The sequence below is a fragment of the Balaenoptera acutorostrata genome, chromosome 15, assembly GCF_949987535.1.
Source record: "Balaenoptera acutorostrata chromosome 15, mBalAcu1.1, whole genome shotgun sequence".
Classification (NCBI taxonomy): Eukaryota; Metazoa; Chordata; class Mammalia; order Artiodactyla; family Balaenopteridae; genus Balaenoptera; species Balaenoptera acutorostrata.
In genome coordinates this window covers 63094439-63121946 of record NC_080078.1, presented here as the reverse complement: position 1 = coordinate 63121946, position 27508 = coordinate 63094439, and the positions used below count along the sequence as shown (strand labels likewise).

Below are 27508 nucleotides of genomic sequence, written 5' to 3'. Positions count from 1 at the left end.
AATCACTCATTCTTTTAATTAAAAGCAGAGCAGGTTACAGAAGCCGCAAGAAACAGAAGGGGATATCTAGAAATCAAGGAGAGCCAGTCGGAGCAGTAGCTAAGGGCTCCAGCTCTGAAGCCTGACTACATGGATTCCAAGCCCAGTTTAGCCATTAATTAACAGTATAACCAGAGGCAAGTCACTTACCCTGTAAAATGGGAATAAACACCACAACTACCTCCTTCAGGATGTTATGAGGATTAAATAAGCTAATCTGTATATAAACTATGTAGAATGGTGTGCAGCACACGGTAGGTGCTATATAAGGGTTAACTGCTATTAACATTATGAAAAGATCTGGGTTCCTCTTTGGGATAGCGTGACAGCAGTGTGAGAGAAGAACTTACCCAGATTCTCTGCCTTGTAGGTTATTTTGCTGGGCTGGCAGAAGGGCAGTGAGTAGTATTCATAAGGCAGCTGGGTGCGAGAGCTGGTGAGCTTCACAGCCTAGTGGGAGAAGAGAGGCCATTATTCCTCAACCCAGAAATGAAGATGACTGTTCCAGTAATCCTCCCTGGTACCCACTCATCTTTAGTATACTCGGCATTATTACCTAATAAGCAAACTAACCACAGCAGACACAACTCTGGTATACTATACAATTATTTCACAGTTCACTAGTTTTAGATTACATTATAGATTTTGTTTAAAATCACAACCAAATCCAATATATACTCAGAGTCCTTCACATGCTGATATCCTCTGACCCTGTAATTTCACTTCTGGGCATCTTTCCTAAGGAAATAACTCCAAATAAGGGAAGAAACTTCAGGAACAAAGAGCTCCCTCCTCATTCCTAACCACAGTGGTCTTTTGCCTCTAGTTCCCTGAGCCCGGCCAGCCCTCTCCTGCTTCAGGCTTTCAACCTGCTCCTCTCTGCCCGACTCGCTGCCTCCTTCTCACATTTGGTCTCACCTTAAATCCCCTCACCTTCGAGTCCTTTCCTAATCATCTTATCAAAGGAATTCCCTCATCTTCTGTATTTCAACACTTCCAGTTATCTTTGTAGCACGTCTGATAAAATGTAATTATTTTATGTTTTTGTTATTGTTTTCCAGAGAAATCAGGCTCCCCTACTAGAATTTAAGATTAAGCTCCATGAGGGCAAGGACCATATGTATCTCGCTTACCTATGTAACCACCGTGCCTACAGATCTAGGTACACAGTAGGTGCTCAATAAATGTTTGCACAATGAAAAAAGAGAGAAAAAAATGGAAAAACAGCTAAAAGCCCCATAATGGGAAATTGGTCAATAAACCACAATATATTCGTTCAATTAAATATTATGCAACCATCAAAGACGAAGTTTAAGAAGACCATGAAGAAGAACATTTAGGAAGTGATGCAAGCACACAGAATGCAGCTCTGGAAACAGTGACAGCCACAGACAACTCCCCAAAACATGGATAAAATAGAGCCAATCAAAATGTTGCAAAAAAATAAAATTTAATTAATTAATAAATTATTTTAAAGTGTTTTTTTTGATGTGGACCTTTTTTTTATTTTTAAAGATTTTTTTGATGTAGACCATTTTTGAAGTCTTTATTGAATTTGTTACAATATTGCTTCTGTCTTATGTTTTGGTTTTTTGGCGGCGAGGCATGTGGGATCTGAGCTCCCCGACCAGGGATCAAACCCGCACCCCCTGCATTGGAAGGCGAAGTCTTAACCACTGGACGACCAGGGAAGTCCCAAATTTTAACTTAAATGCAACTAAAATTATCTTTGCTATTTAAAAACTATTAACCATTCCTCATACACCATCTGAAAGTATAAATAATTTTTAGAATCCAGGTCCACAATTCTTACTTAAAACTCTTGCTTTGGAATTAGGAATTTTTCTAATTTTAAAAGAGCAATGTGGTATATTATAAAACCATGGGTTTTATAACACCCCCCAGCTGAGTCTGGAGCAGTACCCCACATTCAATGACAAGGAAATGCAAAAATATTCATACTAAGTGGGAAAAATAAAGTTAATAAACAGTTCAGGTTAGGTCTCGCCTACAATGAGTTTAGAAAAACTCTAAGTTTCAGAGCTTTTAGATGTTGGATTGAAGGACGGGGGACCTCTATTAAGCATTTCATGAACTGCTTGAGGCAAAATGACCAAAAAGTTATTGTCTGTTATAACAGCCTGTTATTTTGTGTTTCTTAGCTTTCTCTCCTTCTGGACAATCAAAAAAGAATCCACATTACAAAGAAACTGAGTCTCACCTTTATGTCCCCTCCTGCCCTCTCCCTTCCCACCCAAGGTGTACGCTCTCACATGCCCCCGCTTGGCAGGACTGAAGCCAGAGCTACCCTGTCCTCCCCATGCCACAAACTTTGCTCTGGAGGGGGCTTCTGGCAGAGGCACTGGGAGGAAGGGTACTGCGGCGGTTAAGAGCCGGGCTCTGAACTAACCCTATGTCTCCCTCACAATGTGACCTTGGGCAAGTTGGTTCACTTCCTCGGGCCTCAGTTTCCATAACTGTAAAATGTTCAGTAAATCCCTAAAACATACAGTATCTGCCTCACAGGGCTCTTGGGGGGCATCTTGAGCTAAGCCATGCATAATGCCTGGCATGTAAATAATCCTCAATAAAGGTGACTTTAATTATTGTTCCCGAAAATTACAAGTCTGACTTCCAAGGAAGAGGGATGCTCACAGTAATGCAACACATGGAATGGCGCATTTGCTTGTTACTACTACACAGTTCTAAATGCAGACACTTTCTAATAGTCATTGATCGTATGTATGTATCCACCCTACCAGGCTATGTACTAGGAGCTGGTGACGCAGCAGTAACCGAGAAAGATAATATCCCAGCCCTTGTAGAACTTGATTAGTGGTAGTTTTCGTTTTTCCACAAATGTATTATATTTTTAACCTCTAAACTGGTTAACTCCCCCTGGATAATGAAAAGTTGCTTGCATCTAATGCCCCAAATAAGCATGACATGTAGCAACTGACAATTTTGCAAATGCCCAAAATGTGGTGGCAAACAAAGGCACATGTACATGACAGCATGTCAGGTGGATGGTCCTTTGTGACTTTCTGGGCTTCTGTACCCCCTTTTGAACACTGTGATGCTTAGGACAGGATAAAAACTTTATTTCCACACAATCTCACTGCTTTGCTTTTGCACAGACCAGTAAAGATGTGATTCCCATCAACAAGAAATGTACATTTTAGGAGCAGAATTTATTTTCATTACTTTATAAGTTTTGCTAGTCCTTTGTACAGAATCACTAAGGATTTGAAGGACTACTTAAAAACTTCAACTGTACGTTATTTTGCCTATGGGGGACCAATGTGGTAGTCAAGAAGCTGGGGGTTTATGGAAGTGTGAGAATGCCGAGTACCCTACACTGTAAACACTGCACAGAAAAAAAGACTAAGAAAAATAACCCAAAGTATTAAGGGTGGTTATATTCGGGTGATGGTAGAGAGGAGTCCCTATAGCTGGGAGCTCTGGTACAAGGTCACACCCCTTGTCTGGTGGCCAGTCCTCTCGCCTCAATGTGGGAGAACTCTGCAGCTGGCCACTCCAGTTCCAGAGCCTTCCACAGGACTCTGTTGTATCACAGCTTAATATCTCCCTCTGCCCAGTCCTGCTTCCCTTACTCCCTCCCAAGTGCCGACCCTGAGCGCCTAGTCAATAAATCTCTTGCACCAAACCTCCACCTTAGAGTTTGTTTCCTGGGAAATGAGATCCAAGAAGATCCACCACCAACCCTCAGCCGTGTTTAGGGCTCTGAGAATGCCAGCAAGAGTCCGAGTCATTAACCAACGTGCCAGTCTGCCCACTGCCCCAATCAACCATATTTTAAAGGACTCTTCCATAACCCTGTCACAGGTGACTGACCCACAGGTGGGCATCTAGGCTGAAAAGGTGAGGTGGCCCAGTTGGATGTTCTTCTGGACTCTGATTTAGGGCAACGCTTTCAAATCCTAATCACTCATGTACCAACTTGCCCTATCTACTTACCACTTATTCTGCTATTTTCTTGGATATGATTCATTTTCAGGTAAATACCTTTATTTAAGAAGCAAACATTTTAACACTATTAAAAATGGAAAACCAACGACAGCCATGAAATCATGAGTTGAAGTAATGGCTATATTTTCTAGTATAATTAAAAGAAAACAGCTATTAAAATAAAACATACGTGTCAGCCACTTAAAATCATCTCATATACCACCACTCAGATATGCAGTGCACCGTTTGGAAATACTGAACTGGAGAATCCTGGCAGAAGCTAAAATTTTTAAAAAAGGCCATAATAGGCTGCGTATACACAGATGATATGAGTTATGCAGAGAAAGCCGGTAACAGAAAGGAGGATGGAGAGAGGCAGAGATGTCACAGAGAAGGAGGCAGGTTGAGAGAGATGGAGACACAGAAAGAGATGGACACAGAAGCGAGTGAAAGTGAGAGAGAAACAAAGACACAAGAAGAACCAGAAACAGCCAGAGCCAAAGAGAAAGAGAGAGAGGGACAGAGAGAGAGAGAATGCACTCATACAGGCAGAGATGCAGAGACAGCCAGAGGCAGAGAGAGAGGAGAGGCGGAGATCCCGGCACTGCGGGGCCCGAGGGACACCACTTCCGCCCCAGCCGTGCGCAGTGAATCCTCTTCCTCCCAGGCTAAGCAGCACTGGCCTGGGTTCTCTGCAACCACAGGAGGGACGTGACCAGCTCACCACAGTCCTCTGGCCAGGTTGCCCAGCACAGAGGCTCCTACAGACCAGGAACGCACTTACCTTGATTTCTACAGGGTCGTTCTGGTGGAAGTTGATTGGTGCGACCCCAGGAACATAGAAGGCCCCTGTATCACACGTGAGAGAGAGAAGCAGCAGGGACCACGGCAACCAATCCTGCTTGGAAGAAGAGAGGTGGCAGTCGGAATGGGGGAAAGAGGTGAACAACCCTCTGGGGCACTGTCACATCTGCTTTAACTGACGCAGTCTCATCCCCACGCTGAGAAGCCTGAGGCCCCCCAAGGGCTACCCTCTAAACGCCTCCAAGGGTGCATGAGGCACTGATCCTGCACTTCCAGAAACGAGCCACAAATTGAGTGCAGTAATTAACAGCAGGGCAAAAGGGCAGACTAATACAGGAACCACGGCTCCCCACTCTTCGAGCAATGTTCCTTTCATCATGTCACATGTATCACTGCCTTGTTGGGCCAGCAGGAAACAAAGCTCCACAGTGTCCCATGAATTCCCATTTCTCTACATAGCAACAGGCTTGCTTTGTCAGAAAGCTCCTATGTTACCAATACATTTTCCTACAAACCGTCTCCAAAATTGTCCTGACCCCACCGCCTCCCATCCTCTGCCTCCTCAGCTCCGTTTACACCAGCCTTCTTGTTGTCTCCTGACAGCAAGTCCTTCTCCACCCCCTCAGGGCCATCACCTTCACTGCTCCCTCCATCAGAATGCCCTTCCCACAGGTGCCTGCCTGGCTCATGTCTCATCCCTTATTTCATTCAGGTCTCTCTCAAATGTCACTTCCTCAGAGAAGCCTCCACTGACTAGCCCGTCTGAAATGGCCTCCTCAGGGCTCCTATTACCCATTCTCCAATCCCTTACTCCACTTCTCTTCGTGGACTTAGCTAATTGACATGGACATATGTATCTGTTTACTTGTGTATTATCTGTCTCCCTTCACTCGAATGTAATCTCTGTGGGAGCAGGGACTGTGTCCCCAGTGCCTGGCACCTGGTAATCAAAGGCAAGAAAGATCAATTACCCACCTCAAGAAGTACCCCATCAAAGCATCTCTTTCCCTTCATTAATATGCTTCGCCCCCTCAAGGTACTAGAAGAGCTTCTTTCCCTCTGCCTGGCTTGAACAAGGAACTTTGTCGTCCACACACCTGGATCACCAACTCAATTGCGCGGCTGCATCTGCCTTCTCTCTCCACCCCTTTTACCGCTGTGGCATTTCAGACCCTCATTTCCTCCCATCGGACAGTGGCCACAGCCTCCTGATCACCTTGTCCCCGCATCCTTCAAGTCACCATCACCACCACACACACACACACACACACACACACACACTCTCTCTCAGACGATTCTTTCTGGAACTCAGTGTTATAGGGAATCAGAATCACTCAGGGGGCTTGCCAAAAATGTAGACTCATCTGTATTTTTACCAGGAGCACAAGTTGAGGAAAACTGGCTTTCAAAGTTTAAGGTTCTGAGCTTGTGCACTAGTTTAGATACAGAGCCTGGTCAAACTCTTAAAAGCAATATATTCATAGAGTGCTTTCCTCTGATCTGCTGTGATGTTTATAAGTATCTGTCAGCTGATGTGCATTATGAAATATGAAATAATAGTCTGACCCCAACAAAAACAGTGAGAAATGGCTAAGACAGTTGTATTGAATCTGGTAATCACAAGGTCAGCAGAATTAGGGGTGAAAGCAAGATCTTTAAAAGAAATGACAAGACAAAAAGGTGAAAAATGTCTCATGGGGTAGGATTCTATATAGGAAGTCAGTATGTTCCCCGCTTCTATCATTTTTTTTTAACTTTTTATTTTTAAATAAATTTAGGTTTACAGAATATACTATGAGAGTTCCCATATACTCTTCACCCACTTTCCTCTAATGTTAACATATTACATAACCATGGGTAAGAGAGGCTTTTAAAAAAATAACTAGGTTAAAAAAGTTTTGAAAAAGCAAAACATATACAGTAAATATTCGCGAAGATTATGGAAAAACCCGAACAAACTTTTTGGCCAATCCAGTAATTCACAGTACAAATGGGTATAACCATGAAAAATAAATCTTCCTCCCTCTTCAGCTCCCCACAGACAACTGCTAGCACCAGTTCCTTGAAAATCCCTCTGGAGATATTCCATGCACGTATAAAGGGAAGCCTTTAGTAGCATGGGTTTGCCTTGATACAGCAACAACAAACAGATTTTTATTCTTTCTTTCTGTGAGAGAAAGCCTACTGACTGTGGGCTGGTTACAGCTTCTGATTTCCTCTCCATCAAGTGGAGGATTTCCTCCACTTGACCAGTCATCAGAAGATTCTAGCCCTCCCTCTTTGCTAGGCCTCACTGGGCAGTCCTTAGATTGAGTGCTTTGTGTGAGAGAAATAAATCCTGTCCTTTGTTTTCCTCAAATTCCTCTTTGAACCTGAATTCCAGTTAACTAAATGCAAGGAAGACAAACCCTCTATTACTGACATCAAATGTCAGCCAAAAGTCATTTAAAAATAATAACCCAACTCTAAATTTTTGAAAAATGATGCAGAAAACAGACAATCCTCACACATAGATACTATCAACAAATCACAAATCAATTTATCTTAGAGGAAGGATCAACAGATGAAAAATGGCAAAGAATTATTTCCACAATATGCTAGTATCTTTGAATAATATAAGTTGGCAACCAAAAGCAATTCAGAAGTTCAGTTTAGAATTAATGACTATACCAAGATGATACTGTTAGTTTTAGATATTAAAATGTCACTGTTTCGATATTTTCATATGGCTGGAGGGATTATAAACTGAAACATTTCTGGGGGGCAATTTGACGCTATCAAAATCCTCCCCTCAAAAAAGTCCCCCAGAAGTGCATACTCTTTGACCCTGCAATTCTACTTCTAGACATGTTAAGAAAAATATGACAAATATGCCAAAATGTACATAAAAGGATGTTCACCACAGGGTTATTTAAAATAGTGAAATAGTTCACAACTTACAATAGTAAAATGTCCAATATTAGTGGAATAGGTTAAATTATGGTGTAACCACTTATCCTTTTATGTAGTCATTAAACATGATGATATACTTCTTGAGTAGGAATATTCAAGCTTTAGATTTATGTAGAAAAAGCAGGGGATAGAACCCTGCTCAGCAAGATATGCCCCTCTTTTTTAAAGTTATGTTTGAGAAAATGAAGTGATGTTTTCCTTTTTTGCATATCTGTATTTTCTAGTTTTTCTTTGGGGATTATACCTATTTATACCACTTAAGAAAAATAATAAAATAAATTAGGCAAAAGAAAACATCACTGTTTTGAACGCCTAGGTTAGAGCAATTCTAGCTTGGTATGGAATGAACTCTACCTGCTGGCCCCAAGATGCCTTTCCATCAGCACCTCCCACCTTTTCTTTCTAAGCCTTCAGGAAGACCCCAAGTTTGTCTCTGCCCTTGGCAAGCAGACTTGCCCAGGTGAGGCTGCCTTCAAGGCCTTTGCTCAGGCTGTTTCAGACACTTGCCCTTAACTAATTCAAGTCCTACCTACACTTGGAGGTCCAGTTGAAATGTTGCTTCCTTCAAGAACCCCTCAGATCCCCACAGGAGGAATTATCCTCTTTCCTCCTTATTTTTCAAGGCACTTGGCAAATATCTCTATGATGACACTAGAGGCAAGAAATTGGAAACTACCCAACACCCAAATGAACTTTCACATCTATACATGTTCAAAGACTGCTGCTTAAGTTATTTGACAAGTATTTAAATCTGTACTTGTTTAAGGCCCTACTATAGCACTTTTCATGTTGTATTATGGTTTAAGTATCTGCCATCTCTCCACCTGCACTAATCACTTGTCTGGCTTTGTTGATGTGAGTACTCAACAAATCCTTATCAAACAGGCTAACAATAAGCATCAACTAACCTCTGATCTATAAAAATATAAAATCATCCATTCACATACAGGTTGAATACTACGGTTCTTAATCTTTGCTATATCCCCTTGATAACTGATTTTTTTCAAATCCTCAAATTTAAGGAGTTCTTGACACCTCCCACCTTTCCAGCTGTCCAAGGACCTACTGTGAGAATTCCTGAGACATCTATTACCTCTGTACCCTATCTGTACATCTAGGATACTGGTTCTCAACCCTGATGCACATTAGAATAACCTGGGGAGTAAATGGATTAAATTCCCAATCAAAAGACACAGAGTGGCTGAATGGATAAAAAAACAAGATCCAGTGATATGCCGCCTGCAAGAGACACATCTAAAGACACACACAATGAAAGTGAAAGGACAGAAAAAGATGTTCCATGTAAACAATAACCAGAAGAAAGCAGGAGTAGCTATACTTATATCAGACAAAATAGACTTTCAGTCAAAAGCTGTGCCTAGAGACAAAGAAGGTCATTATATGATGACAAAAGGGTTAATTCAATAGGAAGATAAAATAATTATAAATATATATGCACCCAACATCAGAGCACCTAAATACATAAAGCAAATATTGACAGATCTGAAGGGAGAAATTGACAGCAATGCAATAATAGTAGGGGACTTTAATATCCCAATTACAATACTGGATAGAACATCCAGATAGAAAACTGTTAAACAGCTGACTTGAACAACACTACAGACCAAATGGACCTAACAGACATATATAGAACCTTCCACCCAACAGCAGAAGAATACACATCTACTCAGGTGCACATGAAACATTCCCCAGGACAGACCACATGTTAGGTCACAAAACAAGTCTTAACAAATTTGAAAAGAGTGAAATCATTCCATGTATCTTTTCTGACCACAAAGGAATGAAACTAGAACTCAATGACAGTAGAAAATGGGAAAATCTGCAAACAGGTGAAAACTAAACAACATCCTCTTAGATCAAAGAGGAAGTTGAACAAGAATTTTAAAGGTACATTAAACAAAAGAAAATAAAAATACAAAATGCCAAAATTTACGAAATGCAACAAAAGCAGTACTAAGAAGGAAGTTTATAGTGATAAATGCCTACATTAAAAAAAAAAAACCTCAAACTAACAACCCAACCTTACATCTCAAGGGACCAGAAAAAGAACAAACTAAGCCCAAGTTAGCAGAAGTAAGGAAATAATAAGATTAGAGCAGAAATAAATTGAAAAGAGAATGTTAAAAAATAGGAAAAAAAACCCAGAACTGTGTTGGTTTTTTGAAAATACTGACAAGCCCTTAGCAACCCTAAGGAGAAAAAGACTCAAATAAATAAAATCAGAAATAAAAGAGTAGACATTATTGGGCTTCCCTGGTGGCGCAGTGGCTGAGAATCTGCCTGCCAATGCAGGGGACACGGGTTCGAGCCCTGGTCTGGGAAGATCCCACATGCCGCGGAGCAACTGGGCCCATGAGCCACAATTACTGAGCCTGCGCATCTGGAGCCTGTGCTCCGCAACAAGAGAGGCCACGATAGTGAGAGGCCCGTGCACCGCGATGAAGAGTGGCCCCCGCTTGCCACAACTAGAGAAAGCCCTCATAAAGAAACGAAGACCCAATACAGCCAAAAATAAATAAATAAATAAATAAAAATTAAAAAAAAAAAAAAGAGTAGACATTACAACAGATGCCTAAGAAACAAAAAGGATCATAAGGGTCTATTGTGAACAATTATAGGTCAACAAATTGAATAAAAAGGAGACTGAATCAGTAATCAAAAACCTCCCAACAAAGAAAAGTCCAGGACTAGATAGCTTTAAAGGTAAATTCTAACAAACATTCAAAGAAGAGTTAATACCAATACTTAAACTCTTTCAAAAATACAAGAGGGAACACTTCCAAACTCATTTTATGAGGCCAGCATCACCCTGATACCAAAATCAGACAAAGATACCACAAGAAAAGAAAACTATAGGCTAATATCCTTGATGAACACAGATGCAAAAATTGTCAATAAAATACCAGCAAATTGAATTTAACATCTTGCTAAAAGGAGCATACACCAAGATCAAGTGGGATTTATCCCTGTGATACAAGGATGGTTCAACAAATGCAAATCAATCAATGTGATAAACTACATTAACAAAACGAAAGAAAAAAATCACATAATCTTTTCAATAGACACAGAAAAAGCATTTAACAAAGTTCAACATCCATTCATGGACTTCCCTCGTGGAGCAGTGATTAAGAATCCACCTGCCAATGCAGGGAACACGGGTTTGAGCCCTGGTCCAGGAAGATCCCACGTGCCACGGAGCAACTAAGCCCATGTGCCACAACTCCTGAGCCTGCGCTCTACAGCCTGCGAGCCACAACTACTGAGCCCGCGCTCCACGACTACTGAAGCCCGCACGCCTAGAGCCCATGCTCCACAACAAGAGAAGCAGCTGCTATGAGAAGCCCGCACACTGCAATGAAGAGTATCCCCCGCTCGCCAACTAGAGAAAGCCTGCGCACAACGAAGGCCCAATGCAGGCAAAAAAAAAAAAAATCCATTCGTGATTTAAATTCTCAAAAAAAATAAGTATGAAAGGAACTTATCTCAATGCAATAAAGGCCACGAATGAAAAGCCCACAGTTAACATCAGTATTTCTTGCTTATCAAAAATATATGTGTTCTACCTCCTACACTGCTGGTGGGAATGAAAACTGGTGCAGCCACTATGGAAAACAGTATGGAGGTTCCTCACAAAACTAAAAGTAGAGCTGCCATATGATCCATCAATCCCACTCCTGGGCATATATCCAGACGAAACTATAATTTGAAAAGATCCATGCACCCCTATGTTCACAGCAGCACTATTTACAATAGCCAAGACATGGAAGCAACCTAAATGTCCATTGACTGATGAATGGATAAAGAAGATGTGGTAAATACATACGTGTGTGTGTCTGTGTATACACACACACACACACACACACACATATATATACAATGGAATATTACCCAGCCAAAATAAAGAATGAAATAATGCCATTTGCAGCAACATGGATGGATCTAGAGATTATCATACTAAGCGAAGTAAGTCAAAAAGAGAAAGACATATACTGTATGATATCACTTATATGTGGAATCTAAAATACGACACAAATGAACCTATCTACAAAACAGAAGCAGACTCCACACAGATATAGAGAACAGACTTGTGGTTGCCAAGGGGGAGGCAGGGTGGGGGAGGGAAGGATTGGGAAGTTGGGATTAGCAGGTGCAAAGCATTATATATATGATGAATAAACAACAAGGTCCTATTGTATAGCACAGGAAACTATATTCAATATCCTGTGTTAAACCATAATGGAAAAGAATATGAAAAAGAATATATATATATGTATAACTGAATCACTTTGCTGTACAGCAGAAATTAACACATTGTAAATCAACTATACTTCAATAAAATTTTTAAAAATATATATGTGTTCTAAATTTCCCTTCCTAGGAAGCCAGAGTCCAGACTTTTTTGCCTTATCTGATATGTGATGTGAAGCCAGGGCAGAGGATTACAATCTTTTATGGTTATCAAGACAATTAAATCTAAGAAGTTACTCCAGTTCTTTTGAAACAGAATCCTCCAATCTTAGCAGAGAGACACTGCCCTGGGGAACTCAAGGGCTCCATGAGAGCTCAGGTTGCAGAGGAATGAAAAGCAAATCCTGAAAGACTTCAATACCCTTTTGTTCCAAAGTCTCAAACCAATGGAGCAAGTAGTCACAAAAAACAAACAAACAAAAAGACATAACAACAAAGAAAATACTCACCCTGGCAGAAAAACAACATTAAAAAGTAACAAGAAGCCACAGAGTCACTGAGCACCTAAAAGTAAGTACAAGGCACTGTGGCACAAACAGTCCCTTCCTTCCATTTACCAAGTCCTGCTTTGTGCTAAGCACTTTACAAACACGATTCAGGCAACTACAACTACCTGGGGATTTCTATCACCATTTCCCAGATGATTGCCAATTAACCTGAGACCCTGAGATGATATAACTTGCCCAAGATCAGAATGTACAGGAACAGGTATGCTCTTTTCAGGCAGGTGAGTTGCATTAAAAGATGATAAGCATGTAATGGTGATATCGATAACAATGGCAGCTAACATTTACTGGATACTGATTATGTGCCAGGCACACTTCCAGGTTCTTTTCATGCAATAACCCAATTAATCTTGACAACAATCCTATGAGATAGAGACTCTTACTATTCTCATTTCAGAGATGAGGAAATTGAGGCTCAGAGAGGCGGTATAACACTAGCTGAGTCAGAATTTATACCCAAGCAGTCTGACTCCAAGGCCCATGCTCTAACCAGGACAGAAATCAGCTCACTACATTGAACACCTACTATATGTCAGGCACTGTGCCAGTCTCACAGAATGCACACCCACGAGGAGCTTTCAGCCAGTTGGCGGACAGAGACAAGTCATCAGCCAATGGCAACACTAGGTCCCAGATGCTAGGGAGGGCCTAGTCTCTTAACCTATCAGTTAAGAGGCTAAGAAGTACAAAGGAGCAGCAACAAGCCCAGTCTTAGAGGGATGGGGTGCAGATCTAAGAACTCAAGCCTACTCCAGGGCCTGAAGGGAAAGGAGAGGGAAGAGAGAAGTGTTCCAGAAAGAGCAAAACACAGGCACAAGGGCCTGGGGGCAACCATAAGGAGTTTATGGCAGGTGAGGTGTAGGCTGGTGCTTCTCAAACTTTAATGTGCATACAGATCACCTGGAGGGCTTATTAAAATGCAGAGTCTGATTCAGCAGGTCTGGGGTGGGGCCTGAGATTCTGTATTTCTAACAAGCTCCCAGGTGATGACAACATTTCTAGTTCATGTGAGTAGCAAGCATGAATAGGTCTGTGTAGACAGGAGACTGGAAAATGGGTAAGGGATACATCACACAAAAAACACACTGAGGAGTTTGGGCTTTCTCCTTAGTGCATTGGGGAGACACTAAAGAACTTTAAGTAGGAAAGAGATACATCATATCTGCAGTTTTAAAAATGACTCTGGTTACCGAGGACGTGTGCGTATGTGTTCGGGGGAAAGGTGTGTGTGTGAAGCACATTTCTGCTCCAGAGACATAGTAATATCCAGCCCTAGAGAAGTCACCTATAAATTCTTGGTCAGCTATGAACAGAAGCAGCAGCCAGGTGGGGAAGCAGAATGGGAGGCAGTGGCTCTGAAACTTGAACAGGCAAGGAAATCACCAGGAGGGATTATTAAAACAGATTCCTGGTCTAACCCCCCAGAATGTCTCTTTCAGTAGCTCTGGAACAGGGCCTGAGAATCTGCACTTCTAACAAGTTCACAGGAGATGCTGGTACTGCTGGCCTTGTCTTGGGATCACACTTTGAGAACCACTGGTGTAGTGGAAAAAGCACAGGTTTTGGGGGGCCATACAGATATGAATTCAAAGTCCTGACCCACCACTTCCTAGCTGTGTGACTTTGGGCAAGTTTTTTAAACTCTTTGAGTCTCCGGTTTCTTATTTGTAATGAGAAAATAGTAAAATAATACTAAACTCATGGCAGGGCCGTTGAGTGATGATGGTGGTAAGGATTAAGTAAAGTACACATAGTGTGTGCTTGATAAGGCAGAGTGGCTTTGCTCTGGGTTGCACTGGAAGGCAGGACCAATGAGTACACTGCAAGGAGGGAGATGTATGCTCAATCTAAGGAAACTTCCAACAAGAGAGTTATCTAGCTAAGGAAATGGCCATAACCATGAGCAAATCAGAGAGAAGGAGGTGACCAAGGAAGGAGGTGAAAGGGGATATCCCTACCCTAGTGAGGAGAGTGAACCAGAAGCCTTATTACCTCCCGTGAAACTCAAGAAATTCATGATTCCCTTGAAAATATGGGACATTCCATCAACCCAAGCAACCTAAAGGTTGAACAAAACAAGGCAAAGTTCCACCCAGAGTTGGGTTCCATAAAGACATCTTTTGGGACTTCCCTGGTGGCGCAGCGGTTAAAAATCTGCCTGCCAATGGAGGGGACATGGGTTCAAGCCCTAGTCCAGGAGGACCCCACATGCCACAGAGCAACTAAGCCCGTGCGCCACAGCTACTGAGCCTGTGCTCTAGAGCCCACGAGCCACAATGACTGAGCCCACGTGCCACAACTACTGAAGCCCGTGTGCCTAGAGCCCGTGCTCTGCAACCAGAGAAGCCACCGCGATGAGAAGCCCATGCACCGCCACGAAGAGTAGCCCCCGCTCACCACAACTAGAGAAAGCCCGTGCAGCAACGAAGACCGAACGCAGCCAAAAATAAATAAATAAATAAATAAATTTATTTAAAAAAAAGACAGGGCTTCCCTGGTGGCGCAGTGGTTGAGAATCTGCCTGCCAATGCAGAGGACACGGGTTCGAGCCCTGGTCTGGGAAGATCCCACATGCCGCGGAGCAGCTAGGCCCGTGAGCCACAACTACTGAGCCTGCGCGTCTGGAGCCTGTGCTCCACAACAAGAGAGACCGCGATAGTGAGAGGCCTGCGCACCGCGATGAAGAGTGGCCCCCACTTGCCACAACTGGAGAAAGCCTTCGCACAGAAACGAAGACCCAACACAGCCATAAATAAATAAATAAATAAATAAATAATTAAAAAAAAAAAAAAAAAAAAAGACATCTTTTGAAGAACCTCAGGGTCAAGTAATCCAGGAGGCCAGAGAGGGGAAGTGACGTGTTCACACAGCAAATTATCTGCAGAGTAAAGGAAGTCCAGCTGTCCCAAACCTGGCAGAGCTGAGTGATCAGAAGTTTGTCCCCACTGTGGGAGCCATACTCAGAGATAATTTTAGGTCATGATTTGAGGTATCCAAAGAACTTGATGGCACAGATTAATTGCTTTTCGTCTCCCTTTACCCTCCCTCTCTAATTCTTTTCCTCTCCAATACTTTGTCTTCCTTGTCCCTCCCCCAATTCAATGTTTTTCTACCAATAAACAAATCACTCTAGTCAGTTTCACACTTATCCTTTACTTCAGGATTATTTTGAAAAGAAAAATAATGAAGGCATACTAGTTCTACTAAATATTAAAATACAGAGCTATCCAAACTGGTATTGGAGAAGACAGAAAAGACTTCAACGTACAAACTGAAATAAGAGCAGTATTAGAAGAAAATATAGCTATACTTTTAAACAATCTTGACATGGAAAGTTTTCTAAGAAGAAAACAAAATCCAGAAGCTATTAAGAAAAAGAATATAAAGGAAGAAGGAAGAAAATGAAAAAAAAATCCCCATAGAAAAAGAAAAAGACAATTTGAATAAAAATATTTCCCACACACCTGACAAAGGACTAATTTCTTCACTACACCAAGAGCTCTTACAAACCAATAAAGGACAAATAACCCACAAGGATAAGAATGGGCAGTTAAAAAGAAAAAGGTTCAAATGGTCAGACACAAAAAGATGCTCAACATCATTCATAATCTAAAAACTGTAAATGAAAATAATGACATCTTTTTTACCTTTCAGAGTCACAAAGTTTAAAAAAAATCTGAATACACTAGATATAGGTAAATTTGGGGAGGGCAATTTAGCACAATATATACTTAAATGGAAGGTAGAATTATTATTGAAAGACTGCCAACATAAGATATTAAGTAGAAAAAAAAAGTAAGATGCACAGCAGTGTATGTATAGCATAATCTCATTTGTCTAAATAAATTTTTTAAAAGAATGTACCAAAGCCAAAGACATCACAAGAAAAGGAAACTACAAATATTCCTCAGGAACACAGACAGAAAAATCCTTCACAAAATATTAGTAAATTGAATCCAGCAACATATAAAAAGGTTTACACATCATGGCCAAGTGGGGTTTAGCCCAGGAATGCAAGGTTGGCTTAATATCTGAAAATCAAATAATGTAATACACCATATAAATAGAATAAAGGACAAAAACTATACAATAATCACAACTGATGCAGAAAATGCACTTGACAAAATCCAACACACATTCGTGATAAAAACTCTCAACAAACGAGGAATAAAAAAGAACTTCCTCAATCAGATAAATGGTAGCTTTGAAAAACCCACGGCCAACATCATACTTGATGATGAAAGACTGAATGCTTCCCCCTAAGAAGGGGAACAAGGCAAGGATGTCCACTTTTGCCATTTCTATTCAACATTGTTCTATAAATGCAAATAATGTGCACTAAAGCTAATAATTAAAGTCATCCAGATTAAAAGGAAAAAGTAAAAGTGCTTTTATTTGCAGATCACATATCTTGTATCTAGAAAATCCTAAGAAATCCACAAAACAACAACTACAACTAATAAACAAGTTGAGCCAGGTCACAGACTACAAGATCAATACATAAAAATTAATTGTATTTTTAGACATTAACAACGAACAATCCAAAAATAAAATTAAGAAACTATTCCAGGGATTTCCCTGGCAGTCTTAACTACTGGACCAGGTTTGATCCCTGGTCAGGGAACTAAGATTCCGCATGCTGCACGGTGCGGCCAAAAAAAAAGAAAAAAAAAGAAAGAAAATAGCTCCATCTACATACAGTAGCTTCAAAAAGAATAAAATATTTAGAAATAAGTTTTCAAAAAGGACTTGTACACTGAAAATTACACAACATTGCTAAGAAAAACAAAAGAAGATCTAAACAATTGGAGAGACATTCCATACTGGATTGGAAGACAATATTGTTAGGATGGCAATTCTCCCCGGACTAATCTATAGATTCAGTGCAATCCCTATCAAAATCCCAGCAGGCTTTTTTGTTGAAACTGACAAGTTGACCCTAAAATTTACCTGGAAGCACAAAGGACCCAGAATATCCAAAACAACTTCAAAAAAGAACAAAACTAGAGGATTTATACTAACAATTTCTAAGCAATTATAAAGCTACAGTAATCAAGACAGTGTGGTAAGGATAAGCATAAAACCCAATGGAACATGGACTTCCCTGGTGGTGCAGTGGTTAAGAATCCGCCTGCCAATGCAGGGGACACTGGTTTGAGCCCTGGTCCAGGAAGATCCCACATGGCGCGAAGTAACTAAGCCCGTGCGCCACAACTACTGAGCCTGTGCTCTAGAGCCCGCGAGCCACAACTACTGAAGCCCACGTGCCTAGAGCCTGTGCTCCACAACAAGAGAAGCTACTGCAATGAGAAGCCTGTGCACCGCAACAATGAGTAGCCCCTGCTCCCCGCAACTAGAGAAAGCCTGTGCACAGTGACGAAGACCCAACACAGCCAAAAATAAAATAAATAAATTAAATAAATAAAAAACAAAACAAAACAAAACAAAAACCCCAATGGAACAAAATTAAAAGTCTAGAGATAAATCTTTGCATTTACAGTAAATTGACTCTCAACAAAGTTGCCAAAGCAATTCAATAGGGAAAGGATAGTCCTTTCAACAAATGGTACCTGGACAGTGCAAAAGGAACCTCACATCATATACAAAAATTAACTAAAAATAGATCATAGACCTAAATAGAAAAGCTAAAATGATAAAACTTCTAGGAGAAAATCTCTGTGCCCCTGGGTTAGGCAAAGGTGTCTTAGATACAACACCAAAAGCACAATCTATATTTTAAAAAATTGATAAATTGAATTTCATCTAAATCTAAGACTTTTATACTTCAAAAGATATCATTAAGAAAATGAAAAACAGGCCACAGACTAGGGGAAAAACCTTTGTAAATCACATATCTGATAGGGGACTTGCATCCAGAATATATAAAGTTTGGCAGTATCTTTAAATAGTTAAACATAAACTTACCATACTATCCAGTAATTCCAATCCTAGGCATTTACCCAAAAGAAAAGGAAATATACGTCCATACAATGACTTGCACATGAACATTCCTAACAGCTTTGATCACAATAGTCCAAAATTGGAAACAACCCAAACACCCATCAATTGGTGAATGGATAAACAAAATGTAGTATAGCTGTACAATGGAATACTATTCAGCAATAAAAACTACCAATTCATGTTACAACATGGATGAACCTCAAAAACATTATGCTAGGTAGAAGCCAGATGTGAAAGTCTATGTACTACATGATTTCACTTACATGAATTCCCAGAAAAGGCAAATCTATAGAGACAGAAAACGCAAATCTATAGAGACAGAAAGCAGATCAGTGGTTGGCTGGCTGTAGGAACAGGGATTATTGGCTGCAAGTGTCAATCCCTTGACTGTAAGGGAATTTGTTGGGGTGACAGAAATGTCTAAAACTTTGTGTCATTATGAAGATGGTTGTATAAGTCTATATGAAAAATTATTGAACTGTACACTTAAAATGGGTAATTTTATGGTGTTAAATGATACCTTCATAAACCTGAAGGAAAAAAAAATCAGCTAGGGGGAGGTATAGACAAAACAAGTTTGGCAATATAATAGTAATTGTTGAAGTTGGGTAATGGGTTATAGAGGTTCTTTATACTATTTCTTCTACTTTTGTGTATGTTGGAAAATTTTTATAACAAAAGGCTTTTAAAAATAGATGTTTTATGTGCATAAAGGTGTTCTGGAGAAACATTTTTTTAAAAATCAAAGACTGATGAATAGATGGTGGGGTAGCTGAGTGACTTTCTTTTCATTTATAGCTTTCATACTTTTTCCCACGTATATGGATTACCTATATTCAAAATAAATACATTGACACTTTAAGAAGGGGAAGGCTGCCTCTGAAAATACTTGGGCAAGTTCCCCCGAAGATGTGCAGAAAATGGGAGCTACAAGGTAAGAATGATGCAGAGGAGATTCTGGAGCCAGGTGTGTGGGTAACCAGACCAGATCAGTAATTCTTAATCTTGGTGAAGTGTTGCAAATCCCCCTAAGAATCTTAAAAAAGCTATAGACGCTGCTCCCAGAAAAAAACTCCAAAATGCAGAATCTGACGTATGATTCCAAGAGGATCAAAGGACCTAGAAGTTCACGGGCCCTTGATAAAGACCCCTGTACTGGATCCCATTCCAACTTTTGTGATTATCTGACTTAATTACCTCTGTAGCCCTGACAGCCTCATAGAGGATGTTTGACCCATATTTCACTTCTGTAAGGAAATTAGGAAGAAGCAAAGTACCTGCTTCTTGGGAAATTCCTTTATATCTTCTTTTAATTTTTAATTGATCACCACAGAAACTCTCACATGAGGTTCAGTTTGAAAAGCCAATTAAGTGTTTAGGAAACATCTGCTGCACGTTCAGAGCCATGAAAGGAGCAGAGTCCTAGGAGAGGTGAACCAGTCCATTCAACATTGTTTTGCTTTACTTGGTTTCCAAGTCACAAGACTGCAAAGGCAGCATGTCAAGGAACAAGGTGATGGCAATCTAGAAGCCCCTGTGCTGTAATATAACACCCTATCACTGGCAAAGATATGGGTGACCTGAAAAGTTATAAAGCTCGAGAGGCCTAAGAATCAAGGTCTTGCCCTCCCTATCTACTTTATTCTTGGGGGCTGGGCACGCAGAAAATATTCTCCTAAACAACAGCCCAATGAAGGACTACTAAGACCAAAAATTACCCCTCACCCCCCGCCCAAATTTGCACCACCCAGTTTGAAAGGTATGAACAATTAACTTCTTCCAAAGAAAATAGGAAGTTTCCCCTGAGAACTGAAAATTATTTCATTCACTCATATTTCTCTGTGGGCAGAAGTTAACCTTTTGTTTTCTGGAGCCCTCTGCCTTACAGTCGTCTTTCCCATAAACAGCATCACCTAGCGATAGTCTGGCCAATCTGAACAGCCTTCCTGGTTTCTATTCCATGCCTTTCCTGCTGCAAAAGCAGCACCTTCCCTTAAGAGTAAGCTAGATTCTTCTTTTTCCTTTTCAAAGACACAGTCACCATTTTAACATCACTCAGTAACTGCTCCCCAGGGCTTCGAAGAACAAAGAAAAAGAAAAAGAAAAAGGCTTTGGGGCACAGTTTGCCAACAGTTAACTGAAATCAGTTACCTAATCAGTTAAAGCTCCGTAAGAATGCAACCACACATGAAGGACAGCTAATGACAGCCAAAGACCACTTACCAAGCAGCCACCATGGAGCTAAAGACCTCAGGAAGAAAAACAAACAAACAAATGAACCAAAACAATCACACAAGCAAAAAAACCAAACCAGAACCAAATTAGCCACAGGAGACTGAAATGTAGCCTTTATTTCAGAGCCCAAAGACACAGAATAGCTGTTGAGCAGAGACACACAAAAAGACTCAAAACTGTTCTTTGGGGGTAGGGAACAATCCACAGCAGGCTGTGGAAGTCCAGGTGAAACTAGTAACTACCCTCACCAAGCAAAAGACAACCAGACCCAAACCTTGAGGCTAGCAAGTGCAGAAATAAAACATAAAAAATGCACTGACCTTCTCTCTCCCCCTGGGTATCTGTAAAAGGACTCTCAGTTAGCGCAAGCAATAGGCTTAGATGGTTTATCTCCTAAAGACTTCAAACCTTGGAGTAGGAAAGTTACAGAGAGCTCTCTTTGCACTATGCATGTTCATCTCATATTTCATTTAATCATCACAACAATCCTTTGAGGAGAGTATCATCCTCATTTTAAAAATAAGGAAACCGATTCAGATGAAAAAGTTTTGAAGATGGATGGTGGTGATAGTTGCACAATAATGTGAATGTACTTAATGCCACTGTACACTTAAAATAGCTAAAATGATAAATTTTATGTTATGTCTATTTTACCACAATTAAAAAAAATGTTTTTAAAGTAACAGGTTTAAAGAAGCAAATAGTTTGCCCAAAGTCATAAAACCAATCAGAGTGTCAGATTCTAGCCCAGGTCCTTAGACCAAGCCTTAGTTTCTTCATTTGTAAAATGGGCTTTTGTAAGGATTAGACGGAATAATGGATGAGCCTATGGTTTATCAACTGAAATGTATCTTGTGAGCAGAAATTTCCCCCTCAAAGTTAGGTAACATAGGGGACTACCACAACCTTTTAATATTGCTTTTGAATCAGAATGTCAAAATAGGAAAAATTTTATAGAGACCACCTCATTCAGGGGTTGCAAGTTCAACCGCCTAGAAGGACCAGGCAAGTTACCTAAACGGGGAAGTTGCGGAGGAACAGGACACGAGGGAGTGGAAGAGAAAATGACAAACCGGGTCCTGCATGGGGAATGCTCCTGACGGGGAACTTCGGCCCAAATTTTCAAGAAAAAATGAAAATTGAGAGTTTTTGTAATGTGAAATCTCCCTATTAAATATTGGCAACTAATTAGAAAAAATTTGAAGTCCTGTGCCTGCCAATCTCCGTCCTCCACCCCCACCACCCCAGTCAAATCCACGTGAAGATGCGGTCCATAAACTGTCAATTTATAGCATCTGATCTACTTCATTAGAAACTGAGGCCCAAAGACGTTAAGTGACTTGCCAGGGCACCCAGACTCCCTTCTAAACTGGCTTATGAATTCAGCTCCAATTTGTGATTTGATTTTGTTTTTTAAGAACTGCTAGTAGCATTTAGCATACCCTCTGAATACAAAACCTTCAGGCTTCAAACCCTGGGAGGTCTGTCAGTTTAATGCTCGGGCATAGGTGAGAAATCATGGTAGGGGGCAGAGAAGGAAGCAATGAAGAGGAATGAGACGGAACCAAGAAGTCGCGGGTGTCCCCAGCCGTGCCCCACTTGGGAAATACCAGTGTCAGCAAATGGTTCAGGGATCAAAGCAGGTTTGGGGTGGTAGGTGGCTCCTAACATTCGTCTACGGCCAGATGGCCCTGTTCATCCTGGGTCCTTCCCACCTTCCTGCCAGTGCCCAGAGATCAAAACTCAACCTTCTCCAACATTCTGTGACCTGCTTCTTTAATGCTGAGATCAAAGGGGAACTTTTGTCCAAGTTGTAAAAGAGAAACCAAGAGGCAACTTAATGCCATCTCTGGCTTCTCTGGACTTCCTGAGGGGATTAAGGGCACTCCTTTAAAGGGATTCCTCAGAGAAACCCATTTGTACCAAGGCCTGGTGTCGGCGCCTCAGCTCCAAGGACGTAGTGACTCCTGCAGAACATGTGCCAGGTGGAGCAACTCGAGAGATCAGACAACACAACCAACAGACAGCCGCTTGGGAAGACTGCAGGGATTATGGTCATGAAAAAAAAAATCAATCTGATTTTATAGGCATATCAGCAAAAATCACCTGAAATACAAGTACTGTAAACCACAAAATTTTCAACCAAGAATTTAGAAATCCTCAAGTCTAACTCTAAATTTCACATATGACATGTGTTGAAACAAACCAATAAAGCCAAAATAATCTGCCCCAGGCTACACGGTCGATCAGTGGCAGTGCTGGGACTAAGCTCCAGCTGCTGACTCCTGCTCCAGTGCTCCTTCCTCAATGGGCTGATGCCCACCCACATGTGAGGCCCAGGGGAGACAGCAACTTGCCACACACAGGACTGCTAGCAGAGTCCGGGCCTCCTGCCTCTTGTTCCAGGCCTCTATCATCCAGATTCCATCACTAAAAACGGTTCCTGTGCTTCTGACTGGGTTGGGGGGTCGGTGCGGGGCGGAACGGGGGGCGGGGGGGAACTGGCTAGCACTGCTTCCATCTGCTCAAAGGAACCCTGAGGTCATTCAGGCCATTCCTCTGCCTCTGGACTGGATCAAACCCAAGTAACCTCAAACAGTGAGAACTGACCCGGCAATTCCACTCCTAGATATATACCCAAGAAAACTGAGAACCTATGTTCACGCAAAAACTTGTACACAAAATGTTCATACCAGCGTTATTCGTAACAGCCAAAAAGTGGAAACGATCCCAAAGTCCATCAACAGATGAAAGGATAAACAAAACGAGGTCTATCCATACAATGGAATATTACTTGACCATAAAAAGGAATGAAATATTGATACATGCTACAACATGGATGACATTTGAAAACATTATGCCATGTTAAAAAAAAAAAAAGTCAGATACAAAACACCACATATTGTTTGATTCCATTTATATGAAATGTCCAGAAAAGAAAAATCTCTACAGACAGAAAGTATATTAGTGGTTGCCAGGGACTGGGGGGAAGGGGGGAGTGGGAAGTGGCTGCTAATGGGTTCCTTTATGGGGTGATGAAAATGTTCTGGAAGGAGATAGCAGTGAAGGTTGCACAACTTTGTCAATATACTAAAAACCACTGAACTATAAACTTTAAAAGGGTGAATTTCATGGTATATGAATTATAATCCAATAAAAAGGGAGAAAGATAAAACCCAAAACAGTATAAACAATGATTATGTGAGAGAAATACACAGAGTTTTATTCTCCAAATGGAGGTTTCTAGACTCCTGAGATGCCTAGAAATGCACTCAATGGACATTTCCCAAGTTCCATGAAAATAATATTCCCCAAAGCATATTCCATATGCTCAAGAGTTCCATAAGGAGTGAGATATGAGCCTGCTTCTCACCTCAGACCCAGCTAGATCAACTCAGTATCCTGTAACTTTATAGAGTCATCTAAATCCAGGGCAGGAGGAAGGCAGGAAAACTAGAGAGAACTTCAGTTTACACCAGCCATCTACTCCTATGCTGCAGGAAGTTCAGGAAACACCCATTGTGCTAACACAGACCTGGGAGGTGGCAGCCAACCCCCGGGGAAGAAGAACCAATCACTAAGGAGGGGAAGGGGGAAAAACACAGAAATACCACTTGAAACTTGCGTCCACAACCCTAACTTTCAAAACAAAAGAATAAACCAAAACCCAGCATGTTCCCACGGTCACTGAATCTATTAGCTCACTTCCTCTTTCGCTGTATGACTTGCCTCAAAACCCATGTACTCCAAAGCAGATCCACACACTTCCATTCCCGACAGCTGTGCAACAACCTATGTGTACGAGGGTGTGGGGACTGTTCTGACTTCCGTGTAATAAAGTGCTTAACACGGACCAAGCTCAAGTCCATCTGCCCACTCTGCCTGTCACACATATCTCCCTGTAATAAACTTGCTTCCATGCCTTTTCACTATTGCATCAAACGTGAAGTTTCTCATGTGCACTCTTTAAAATGGCCTCTGTGGGTCACTGTATACATTACATCCTCAGTTTCTTGAAACCAGTTACAGTATTCACCATGAAAGCACAGGATGACACTCCCAGGTGACACAACACACACGAAATCACTGCGCTTTCCACTGTGCTTAGAATAAAATCCAAACTCCTTTCCATTGTTTCTCTGCAGACTGAGAACAAGCCCGCTCCCTTAATGTAACGTTCTGGAGAGGATGGGAAGGGGAAGCACCTAACAGAACAGTCTTTCAAAACGCAGTCCACAGACTACAAACTGTAGACTACAACCCACCACAATAATAGGCATGCTTCTAGAAACACAGCTCTTCCTGCCTCTCTCCCATTTCATCTTGTATCATTCTCTGCACCACACCCTGACTCCTCACCACATTTCAGTCCCTCCAGCCTTCTGTGTTCCTCAAACATACTCTTTCCCACCTTGGCCCTTTACGCTTGCCATCTCCTTTACCTGGAACACTCTTTGCATTGCTAGTTCCTTCTTGTCAATCAGGTCTCAACTCATGTCACTTTCTCTGAGAAGACTTCTCTGACCACTTAATGCAAAGCAGGTGCATCACCCTGTCAACCCCAATCACTACCACTTCACCTTGCCGTCTTCATAGCACTTACTACTAACTGACATTACCTTGTTCATGTATTTGTTTACTTACTCACTGCCTGTCTCCTCAGAGTAGAAAGGCTCCACGAGGGTAGGGACCTTGACCCTCTAATTCACCAGAACATCCCTAGGTCTTGGCACAGAGCAGGCCCTCATATTTGTTGATTAAATAAATGTGTACCAGAAATATGTTAACTTATTACCTCTTAAAAACCTCAGGACAGGGCAGGAAGTTCCCAGTACAATGCTATAAATGCCACTTTATTGAACTTTTCCCTATGGCAAAAGAGGGTGTGACTTTTCTGTTAAGTTCTTACGCCATCCTTGTTCTGAATGTGGTCCAGAAAAAGAATGGGTTTCAACATACCACTTTTGGGATTTTTTTCTGTGGTCTCAGACCACAAAAATCAGGCAAGACTGTGAAGACTTTTACCTGACCTCTGAGGTTCTAAACAAGGAATCCCTTTATTAAACAAAAAGGATAATTTATCAGTTGGTTAACAGAAGGAGGGAAATTTGTTATCAGCCAATAACCTACCCTTGTTTGGAGAAAATCAACACCAAAGAATTTAAACAACAATTTTCCTTTACTAAAGTCAAACGTCCTTTGCGTGCACTCCCAGGATGCAATTATCTGCTGAGGAAGCAACATACAGGAACACCTAGACAATCACTCTGGACTAAGTGACTTCAATTTTGGTTCTGGTCTCTTGACAAGTAGAATGTGAGCTGAGCTTCTGGAAGAAGAAAGGGCCAGCCCTTCATAGATCTACTTCCAGCGTTCTGTACCAGAAGCTAGCAAGTTCTGACCCACTTTCCAGGCACAGCTTATCCACATACCCTTATTCACACACAGGCTTCATCCTAAAGAGCTGTGTGGCCCTGTAGGGGCATGGGAAGGGGAGGGGGCCAGGCGGGGCTGGTACAGTGTTTTTCAAAACGTAGTTACAGACCACCTCGATCATAATCACTAGAGTGCTAATAAAAGTGCAGATTCCTGGGCATCATCTAGCCCTAAGGAATTAGAATCTTTGGAAACTGCATTTTTAACAAGCCTCCCCGCACACACCCCGAGTCTTATGCACAGTTAAGTTTGAAAACCAGTGGGATAAAAGCTCCCTATGAGAGAGGCAGAGAGTTGAGAGAAGACAAGAGAAATGATTAGGGAAGAATCTGGGGATGGAGGATGGCGCGGGGGTGGGGGGGCAAAGGCATGCTTCCGGGTATCGGCAGTCAAGACAAGTGCGCGGTGGGAACAGCTGAGGGTAGAGGTGAAGACAGGGCTCTGGAAAAGATGTGACACAGGATTTGGGCTGGGAGGTTGGTCAGAGATGAGAACGCATCCGCGGACTGGTCAAGACAGTGGGGAGGCGGAGAGAGCAGGGTCTGGACGTGAGAGGGAGGAGCGAAGGTGGCAATAACTGGGGGCTCTTCAGAGAGATCAGGGCTGGAAAGTGAAAACTGGGAAATGGGAGTCACAGGATGCAGAGACCAAAGCCAGAATAGGAACTGACGGAGGCGGTGGCTGAGACCTTTCCTCCGACCCAGTGCCTCCCCCAAAACTTTGGGCCTTGACAAGACTGAGTGCGGGGCAAAGGCCGGGGAGGGGGAGTTTGGGGGAGTCGAGCCCTGTCAGTGATGTCCCTCAGGCCTGCACTAGGGGTCCCTGAGGTGGCTCGGGCCAGGCATGGGACGCCGGAAAGTCCTGGGATCCCCCGGAGGGCCCCGCTCCGTCTCCGGCTCCCGGAGCGTCCTTCACTCACCATCACAGCCGCCATCTTGGATCCACGTGTCGCCGTAATGACGTCAGCGGAAGTAGGGTTTCCCTGGTTACGGAGTTTAACTCCGCAAGGTGCTGCCTGCCTTCAGTCGCTCCTTTCGTGGCGGTGAGTGGAGGGGCAAAGAAGAGTTAGCTGCTGATCGGTAGCTTGGTGTGGGGAGTCAGGTCGCTGATTAGGTGAAAAGAGAGAATGGTGTAACTACGGGAGCCATGTTAGCTCCTGGCAGAGCCTGCTCCTCCCACTCTTGACACTGCATTGTGGGTAATAGAGGTGTGAGTAAACGCACTTGTTCTGTGGACTCCATTTTTACTATTGGCAGGAAGACCCGTTGCCAGGGTTACCTGAGGCCCCTGATATGGGTGAGTGGGATGGGTACCAGGGCTCTATTAGCAGAATAATT

General features: G+C 41.9%; 1 protein-coding gene across 2 annotated transcripts in view; it reads right to left on the bottom strand.

The window, feature by feature from the left end:
* TM9SF4 (transmembrane 9 superfamily member 4) overlaps positions 1 to 27294 on the bottom strand; it is a 55677-nt gene extending 28383 nt beyond the window's left edge. Inside the window, exons 1-3 of one of the 2 annotated variants that reach the window (XM_028169300.2) lie at positions 27091 to 27294; positions 4793 to 4906; positions 390 to 489 (exon numbers count right to left, since the gene is read on the bottom strand). In XM_028169300.2, coding sequence (XP_028025101.1) covers positions 390 to 489; positions 4793 to 4906; positions 27091 to 27105 — 229 coding nt within the window. In that variant the 5' untranslated portion in view covers positions 27106 to 27294. The remainder of the gene's footprint in view (positions 1 to 389; positions 490 to 4792; positions 4907 to 27090) is intronic. The other variant, XM_007193300.2, reaches the window with a different exon arrangement.
* Positions 27295 to 27508: the final 214 nt, after the last annotated feature.